Source organism: Homarus americanus, unplaced genomic scaffold (genome assembly GCF_018991925.1).
Source record: "Homarus americanus isolate GMGI-L3 unplaced genomic scaffold, GMGI_Hamer_2.0 scaffold57980, whole genome shotgun sequence".
Classification (NCBI taxonomy): Eukaryota; Metazoa; Arthropoda; class Malacostraca; order Decapoda; family Nephropidae; genus Homarus; species Homarus americanus.
The window spans coordinates 25,334,016-25,343,698 of NW_024716703.1; the positions used below are offsets into that span (position 1 = coordinate 25,334,016).

The 9,683-nt window shown below is 35.2% G+C and overlaps 1 protein-coding gene across 1 annotated transcript in view; it reads left to right on the forward strand.

Moving 5' to 3' along the window:
* LOC121858367 (tyrosyl-DNA phosphodiesterase 2-like) overlaps positions 1–9,280 on the forward strand; it is a 70,793-nt gene extending 61,513 nt beyond the window's left edge. Inside the window, exons 10-11 of the mRNA XM_042354808.1 lie at positions 1,266–1,372; positions 4,800–9,280. Coding sequence (XP_042210742.1) covers positions 1,266–1,346 — 81 coding nt within the window. The 3' untranslated portion in view covers positions 1,347–1,372; positions 4,800–9,280. The remainder of the gene's footprint in view (positions 1–1,265; positions 1,373–4,799) is intronic.
* The last annotated feature ends 403 nt before the right edge of the window (positions 9,281–9,683 follow it).

A 9,683-nucleotide genomic window follows, 5' to 3' on the forward strand; every position in this document is an offset into this window, starting at 1 on the left:
GCATGTTTTATATTAAAATTATTAGTCATTTTAACATTTAACATATTGATAATATCTGCAGTACAGGGAACTAGTTTGTTGTGCGCCCATCAGATACGTGAGTCGGCTACAAGGCGTCAGTTGGGCTAAAATAGTGGAGAGAGCATCCATTTAGTTGGTGTCTTGAATATTTTTGCATTTTTCATTGAAATTATTGGTCATTCTGAACTTTAGTTAACATATTGATAATATATAGCACAGTGCAGTGTTGATTTAAAGAAAATAATCTTGAATTACACCTAGTGAACTTAAAATTTTATTGGTGAAATTACTGCATCAAGCATGGGTCCTCTGAAAGGTGATTTCTCCTCCATCCCCACTTCCTTCTCTTCTCCCTTCTCCTCCACCCCCACTTCTAATTCCCATCATCTTCTTCATCAACCAGGAACCTTCTACATACACACCTCAAAGTAGGTGTACTTTACTGCATTTTTTTCTTTGTATGTACTTTTCTGTGAACTGGAACCAATTACCCAATATCCCATTGAAACAATGGATTCAGTTAACGAATGACCTTCTGGAACGAATTGTGTTCGTTAACCGAGCGACCACTGTACAGTAAAATCCTATATTTATGTAGTGGCTTTGGACTGAATACATTTCATATAAAAAGATTTTCCTTAAAACTGTTATTGCAGAGTGTACCTTTAGAATTATAGTGGAATACTCTTCACAGATATATGAATAACCTTACAAAATAAACTTGTAGATCTGTGTTTTTCCCTCATTAACAACTATTACGTACAATTTTTTAATTAAAGTACGGGTAATTATTTTTTTTGCATTCATGAAAATAATACAAAAATACTGAGGGGCAAGGCCCACCCCAGGTAGGGAAGAAACATCTGGTGTTAAGGTATCGCCTGTCTGTCTCTTTCAGACACCAATTTAAAAGGTTTATATAGGACCAAAATCTTCAATTGTTATCAAAGAATAAAGCCCTATATTTAAACCTAACTGGGTACAGATTTAAATTTGAAAGATCGACTGTTAAGTAGTCACATGATATTTTTTATAGAGTTAGCAAGGAACAGTTGTTTTACTTCTATGAAAGATCATGTGTTTACTGATTTCTCCTGAATATGAATTGAAAGCTGATGACAAGTATTAGTCATTCATTATGTGGCCACATGTCACTCAGGAACAATTTCTTGCTTATTTTCTTACTTTCGCTGGAAAAAATGTAGTTAATATAATTAAAAAATAAATAAATCACATTATTTCAGGTGATAAGACCAAAGAATGGGAAACGTAAATTTTCATCTGTTGATGAACCCTCCACCAGCAGGGGAAAAATTCTTCATTAGTGCCAAGAATGGTGGACTGAGGTCAGGTGAGTCAGCTAAATTTTATTCCTTTACTTGAATATATTATTTGGCTAATGCCAGATGATTTTATCATGGGGTACTGTACATGATAAGATGTTTATCATAAAAGTAAGGTGAGTGTATTTACATTAAGTATATGGGCAAATTATGACCCAGCTATATAATGCTACTTTGCTTGTCTGAATGAAAAAAATTAATAAATAAAAATAAATCTCACAAAACTTTGCTGCTCATAAATAATGCACCATGCCCTCCTGTGCCTTTAAATGCATGTAAGAGGGGAATTTTTCCCAAGAACATGACATATCTGATCCAGCCCATAGATCAAGAGGGTAATTGCAACCCATAAAGCTCACCTTAAAATGAAAATTTTGCAATTGGTCACTGATAAATATGGAGATGAAGCGTCATACTTCCGAGAGTTTTGGCATTCCTTCAACAATAAAAATCCCACTGATAACATCCCGGTGCCTTGGGGTGAAGTTGCACTGTCTACAATGAAGGCACTGTGGCTATGAATCCGGCTTGGTTGTGTGAATGATTTTGACATCCTCAAAGATCAGAGCCAGGTGTCCTAAGAAGAAGATTTGTGCACCAAGCAATAGTTAGGATTTGCTGATAGGTTTATAGATATCATAGCATTATATTAAGAAGAATTAGGATATTTGAGGGTAAAAGTTCTACTGTTGATGTATACAGATCTTTAGTTTTATAATGATTTAATGAATAGATGGCCGTGGATGGACAGTTCTTGTCAAAAGGAGCATAGTACTGTATATACATATGGTGATTATTTAAAACCTAATCATCATCAAAATTTTATGTCCATTGGAATGAAAAACTCAGCTCTCAACAATGAGGAATTAGAATCTAAAACATTTTTTGTAAGGTAAGTGTTTGTCCTTCTAGCTTGATAAACCTAATCTGACCAACTATAAATTACACTGAAAAAGTAACGATAGGTCCCATAAGGCTAATGACCCATTTTCTTCTATACACAAGAGACAGTATGGCTGGCACTGCACTTTCCCCAATTGGCCACAAACCAGTGACCCATAGTGCTGTAACCATTTGACCACTGCATCATCAGCTGAACCTAACCTTATGTGTTCTGCAATTTACAACATAACCTGAGATGTCTGATGGATAGGTAACGTGTTTTGATTCTTGTCATCTGTTGAACTGTGGAAGCACAGGGATCCCCTGCATTACAGAAATTCGCCCTAACAGAATTTTGAAATTATGACCAAAAATTCACGATATGGAAAAGAAATTTGCCCTTATAGAAATTTATTAAATTTTTACCAAAATTGTAACATTTATTTTGTGTGGATTCATCTGTTGTAGCCAAAAGGCACCATCGGTCCCACAACAACAAGGGTTTCTGTCTTTTTTTAATCCCCAACCAGTTTTCAGCTGTGCCTCTCTTTTCTGGACTGTATTACAGGTATTGTGTTGTTGTACTTTTTACTTTTATCCTTCGCCACTGATTGGCTTGTTAGCTTGGGCGGCCGGTTGGCAAGTACTGGGCATGCACTGACTCCTGAATGTATCTAAACCTGCTTCAGTGTTGGTCAAGTCTGGTCTTGATAAGAGCTCACTTTGGGTGCCATCCTAACACTCTGGCAGGTTGTTCCAAGAGTTCACAATTCTCACTCTTGAAAAAGTTTGCCTCAAAGTTTTCTGAACTTGTGGCTTTAATCTTGAGCTGTGACCCCTTGGAAGAGGGCATCCGCCAGCTCCAGGTATGGACACTCGACTGAGTAGTGCAATCTGAGATGTTTTTAAACCTCAATTAGGTCACCCCTTGCCTGTTTGTAGTACAATCTAGGCAGTTGCAGGTGCTCTAATCTCTCAGGGTAGCTGAGGTGCCATAGTGCAGGCACCAGTCTGGTGGCTCTTCTTTGGACATTTTCAATCAACTGACAGTCCCTAACATATCTCGGGGACCAGATAGGGTGACAGTACTCCAGGCGGGAAAGTACCTCACTCTTGAAGATCGTTTCAAGGTGACGGCCCATCTACATATCTGAACAACCTTATAAGACCTACTAGTTTGGTTGCTCGATTTGTGCATTCTTCAAGATGAGTGGAAAGAGGCCATTAAGTGCAAGTGCTAGCAGTGGTGGGAAGAAACACGAAAGAACCCGCGCCATTTAGATATTAATGATATTCAATGGGACTGTTCACACGGAGCACGTGCATGAAAATTCATGTGCGGGAGAAATTCACCCCACTCCCGTCCCTGTAATTCCAAATCTCAGCATGAAAAAACACGCTGAACATTCTAGAATTCTTCAAATGGCAATGCTAAATGCTAGCTTAAATGTTTACACTCATTTACAAACGTCATACACACAAACACACTCATGTAAGCACACACACTTAATGTGGTATTGTAGTTATTTTATTGCATTGTATGTAGTTTACCTGTAAATAAAAAAAATAGGTTACTAAAATAAGAAATATAAAGAGCATGGGTCTGTATGTGTGAACTTGGCAGGTTGCTAAGTTAGACTGTCCCTGTAGCTACATCCCCCCTACCAGGCCAAGTGGTGTTATTGTTATTTGTCAACTCGTACTTTCATATAGATATACTGTACATACTGTAACTATTATTTTTTTTTACTATGCTGCATGCACACAATCGTTCATACAGAATGTGCAAAAAGTAAAAATAAAAGAAATTATTATGAGATCAAAAACATAGAGGATAAACATTTCTCATGTCAGTGGGAGTTAGTGGTCTCATCGTGGGAGCGGGAGGGAGATGCGGCATCGGGGATTTTGGTCTCCTCCAACCAGACCAAGCTGTGAGCTGCATTATTATTATTATTTGTTAACTGAAATTTTCGGGAAAGTGTATGTAGATTTCTTCAATTCTTTTACTCCGTTACATGTGCACACAATTGTTCATACAGAAATTGCCCCAAAAACGAAATGATTATCATAAGATAAAAACATAAAGGGAATAAACGTTTCTTACATGTACGGTAGTTAGCGCCTGGAGTGTGGGAGGAGAGAGCTGTGTTGGAGATCTCAGCTGCTCCAGTCTCCCATGTTCTGAGTGTAGTGAAACTTTGCCAAATGGCAATGTAGTAAATTTTCTTTAATTTTACTTTTTAGTTAAAATTTTATTTGTTCCTCACATTTATTGGTACAGTACTACAGTATACACGTGACCCTGGTCACTAAAGCCTCAGATAATGAAGAGTATATATCTGGAAATTGCCCCGATAATAGCAAATTTGTTATTTGCAATGACTTTAAGGAATGCACCCATTGTAATAACCTGGGTATTCCTGTATTGTAATTTATTGTGTTGGGTTTTTCCTTCAGCAGTATCCCTGATAGATATAAATTGCTAAGTGAGTTACTATAATCTGTTATTAGATATACAGTACAGTACTGACACATTGTTTTGTTTTTCAGGTGGGTTTTATTTTTTTTCAGATACAGTACAGTACATAGCTTCAAAGAAAGGGACGTATGAAATGAATCATGTTACCTCATGTACCTTATTGCTCAACTTAGTCACAAGTTTTCAGAATCACTTGTAAGACTTAAGTACATCATCACCAGCACCTGGAGAATGGGGACATGATGGGTCTTATTATATTTTGTGGAATAATATTTGCAGTAAAAATTTTTTTAAATAATAAACATCAATTATCATCATCTTGGTGTTGTGAACATTTAGGATACAGTGCCTTTATTTAATGCAAAGTTATGTTGTACAAGAAGTTGCCAAATATGATTTAATTAAGTTTAGACTAAGTGGATACAGTATTAATGAACCTCAAGTACAGTATTGTGCTGGTACACTTTAAGTTCAAGGAATTCTTAAAAAATGTTTGAGTTCTTTGTTGCCTACCATCTTTTTTATTTTAGGATTGATTTCCAATTTGGAAACAACCAATCATACTTTTGTTTTTACAGCATTAACTCTTAAACCATGTTCTTCACTTTTTTTTCCAATAATCTGTTAATGAGTTTTTGTAATGTCTCTTCACTATCTGTGATCGGGTAGTATTATATGCATAGGGTATATTTAATATTACTTTACCCTTAACTTTAAGTCCTTCATTATCACTTATAACTTCTCTCATTAAGAATTCTGAATATATATTATACAATGTTGGAGATAGAACACAGCCTTGTTGTACTCCCTGCCTAACTTTGAACCAATTAGTAAGTTTATTATTTACTAACACTGCAGCCTCCTGTTGCCAGTAAAGTTTTTTTTTAGATTTCTAATATCTCCTTCAGCAGTGTTGTTTACCTTATCAAAAACTTGTTCAAAATCAACACAACAGATTATATACATTTCTTTGGACCTCTAAAGCTGTTTCATTCAAAATTCTGAAACCTAATATAGCTTCTCTAGTTCCTTTTCCCTTTCTATATCCATTTTGCTCATCATATAACTCACTTTCTATTCCCAACTTTATTCTACTTAAAATTCTGTTTAATAAAACTTTGTAAGCATGACTTATTAAGCTTATTGTTCTAAACTGGGTGCACTCTTTAGGCTTCTGACTTTTTAGGTAATAATACAAATACCGGTAAAAAAAAAATTAAAATCACTAGGAATGTCTCGTTTGAAGTACTGTACATTTGTATAGAATTATATATTTTAGTCAAACATTTTATCCCATTCGTTTTATAAAATCTGCTGGAAGCTAATCAACCTCACTCTCCCCATCTCTCTTTTACTTATGCCTCAAACAGGATCTTATTGTCTTTACTTTTGATAGTCCCGCCCCATTTATTTCCCCTTTTGTGGTTCATTTATACATTTGCCTATAATTATGCCTTTCGTTGTCATTTCAGTCTCCTTGCACTTCCTTTCTAGATCATATTTCTTGGCCTATCTGTATTTCATTTTAATGTTATTTTTATGTAAGCCTTACTTCGTTTTATCATATTTCTTCTATCTATTTTCTTTAAAGTTTAATTTGTCACTCGCTCACTTTAGCCTCGTTCCTCCTGTGTCCTATAAGTTCTCCCCAGTCTCTAACATTAATTTTTTGTAAATATTGAATTATCCTGGTCCTTGCTCATCAAAGTCACCTGCCAGCAATACTGAAAGTCTGTCTTTGATGTCAGTTTTATATTCTATCCCTGCCCTTGTTTTGAGCTTCCTTAAATCCCATTTTATTTTGGCCATTGTTTTTCCTTTTTAATTTTCAAAGTTTTATCCTTTCTAAATCTTTCCTGAATTAAAATGTAATCGATTTGATTCCTGATTATTTTGTTTACATTGTCCTGGGGTGAGACCCATGTATAGAGGTGCCTTGGGTGTTGTTCAAACCATGTACGTACAGTATTTCCAATTATCATCTTGTTTTCCTTACAAAAATCTATTAATATTTCTCCTCTCTCATTCTATTACCCAACCCATGAGGTCCTACTTCTAGTCCTTTCCCAACTTTTGGGGCATTAAAATTACTCATTATAATCAAACATTCATTAAACTCCACAGTGTTACAGCACATTACAGGTTCCGGCAAGTCAACTAGTTATTGCTAAAATTCACCTTTCTACCGAGGAGGAAGTAGATGGTAAAATTCAAATTGCATATGAATAAAACTGTCATGCAAAGGCTTGTGAGCCAATGGTCTTTGGTATTTTTCAAATATAGCTTCTCAGTACGGTACTGTATTGTGCATATAGATAATATAACAACTTTGTAATGACGTAATAAGAAATTTAGACTTTTGCATTTCTTTCTCGTCAGTGTTTCATGAATACCCTGTATCAAATAATTTGTCAGTATGGCCAGTGTTAGGTAGGAATGTTCTTCATGAATGAAATGGTTTATTTTTATGAGACATTTGCTGTGGCCATTATAAGCTGTGATAGTACTGAATATACACATAGTACATACATCATTTATTTTATTTTACTTATGTATTTACAGTATTTATTTTGGGGGGTTCTTCCTCATGAGAAAATAAACTACTTCGGAGGCTAATGTCTACTCATATCATCAAGACATAGAGCATAAACTATTGAGTTCATATTAGCGTATACAGAAATTTTAACCAAACAACAGCACAGATTTGCACAACGAGCAATGTACTGTGGCCACCATATGTCAATCTTAAAATATCTGTCAGTTTCATCAAAATATAAAAAATATAAATAAATTATGCAAGTATGTGTATGTATGTACAGTGTGTATTTATGAGTACATGTGTACTTTTATTTTGTCCCATGGTTAAAAAACGGCTTGTCTACGTATTGTTCAGTACAGGTGATGAAAAATAATAATACTGTAGCAACTTGTGATAGCTTCAATAGGTATAGGCTCTGCTTTTGCTAATTGCTTTAGTAGAGTGAATAAGAGTTACATGTATAAGTAGTACTGTAGTGATAAATAACCTATAGCTCATAAGGCTAATTAAACATTGGTTATTTAAGGAATCTGGAGAAGCATGTTTTTATTAATTTTGGTAAATCTGAATATTCAGTTAAACTTCACCTAGTGTGTGACTTACAGCTATTAACTTTTTGTCAGTTTTTTTTAATTAGTTGGTGGTTGAGTATAGAAGCATTTTATGTGAAAAAGGAAGAACCTTGGATAATCCTCCTCTCCATGATGATTTCAAACTACAAAAGGTGCTGCATTAAGATCAGGGACACAGTTAATATATTTATCCATTGCATATACAGTAGGTCATTGTCTTTAGGTGAAGATAAATAAGGAAAAGAGTGAATGGCAGCACAGAGAACTGAATGTTCTTATAAAGCAAGACCTCATCTGGGTTTTTTGGGGGGAGTTGGCACAGTGTACTTCATGGCTATGGATGAGTTCCCACAACTATTTTGTATTGTAAACTTGATTTAAACATTTAGTTTTACACATTCTTGTATCTATTATCTATAATCCTTTCTTACTTTTGTGCAGGATGGATCAAGGGGTTTATACAAGTTAAAACAAATATTGTATACTCTTATTTTATATAACTGTAGTAGTTTTGTCTTTACTTGTGTGGATGTGCTCTGAATTAAGCAGCTTTTATTTCATCAGAAAATGTGAATTACATTGATAAAATTTGGTTTTTTGACACCCTTTTTTTTAGTTTGTGTGTAAGACAAAACTGTCAACCAGTATCACAAACTATGATGCTGTTCTATTTAAAACTTGTTGCAGTCCCTGGATATTGTCTGAGTATCTATTTACTTGTTCTTAATGAGAGGTTACAACACAATACATTTTAAGTATTTTGTAAGTTTTTTTAAGTAGTTTGTGATTCGTACAGTGGAGTCATGATAATTTGCAAAATACAAATTCATGGTACTGTACCTCTGTAACTACTTTTATAAAGTTTTGTGGTCAAATAATCATAATTTGTGGCCAGGCACTGGGTGCTGCAATGTTTATTTACATCAGAAACCAAAAAGTTGTGGAAATGTCATTTTGATGGTCTAATATGACTTAGAAATACTGAAAACATAATATAAAATTGTAAAATGAGAGAAAGGGAAAGTGGGGAGTGAATTGTGTGGGGGGGAGATAGAAGGCAGGGTTGCTAGGTGTGGACAGTGCCCCCTTCCCCAGTGTTCAGCACCCCTTCTTACTACAACATTATGCTATTTCAATAAAATGACCATATTATTTAGGTTCATGGTGAATAAACATATAAAGTAATAAATTTTCACAAGAAAAAATCCCACACTTGACTCCAGGTGAGTTATTGTGTGGTATTAAATTCCTGGTTCTTTGTTGACATAGTGCGGTCACAGCCAAGCTGGCGCCTGCCTTAATGGTGTAACACCCACAAATTAATGAGAAGGGAAGGAGTTGTCAAGGTAATATAGAACTACTTTTTGTACTATACCTGTTATATATTTTGTGTATTATGTACAATTGTGGGGGGTGTTTATTAAAGCAGTTTTGGAACAGTTAATGGTTATTTTTGGGCCTCGAACCAAATTATTTATTTCTATTTGAATCAGCTAAACTATAATTCACAAGTCTTTTGGTTCCTAACCTGTGAATTATCGCCTCTACTGTATGAGGTTTGCATTCTTTGTAGCAGTAGGATTTATTATTATCCTCTCTATGGGAATGTTTGTGTGGAGTCAGTGAGCTCTTGACTGCATAGATGATGCTCCCTAAAGTGTTTTATGTACAGTATTATTTGTATTTATTCTTCACATTTATTGGTACACTATATATTATTTTATGTGCAAAGAATTGCTCCTTCCACACTCAGACCATCCTCTGGGCGAGGTGACACAGTTCAGCCACTTAGTTGGGCAGTTCCCCAGCTGACTCACATCGGGGGAGGGAGGAAGGGAGCGTTG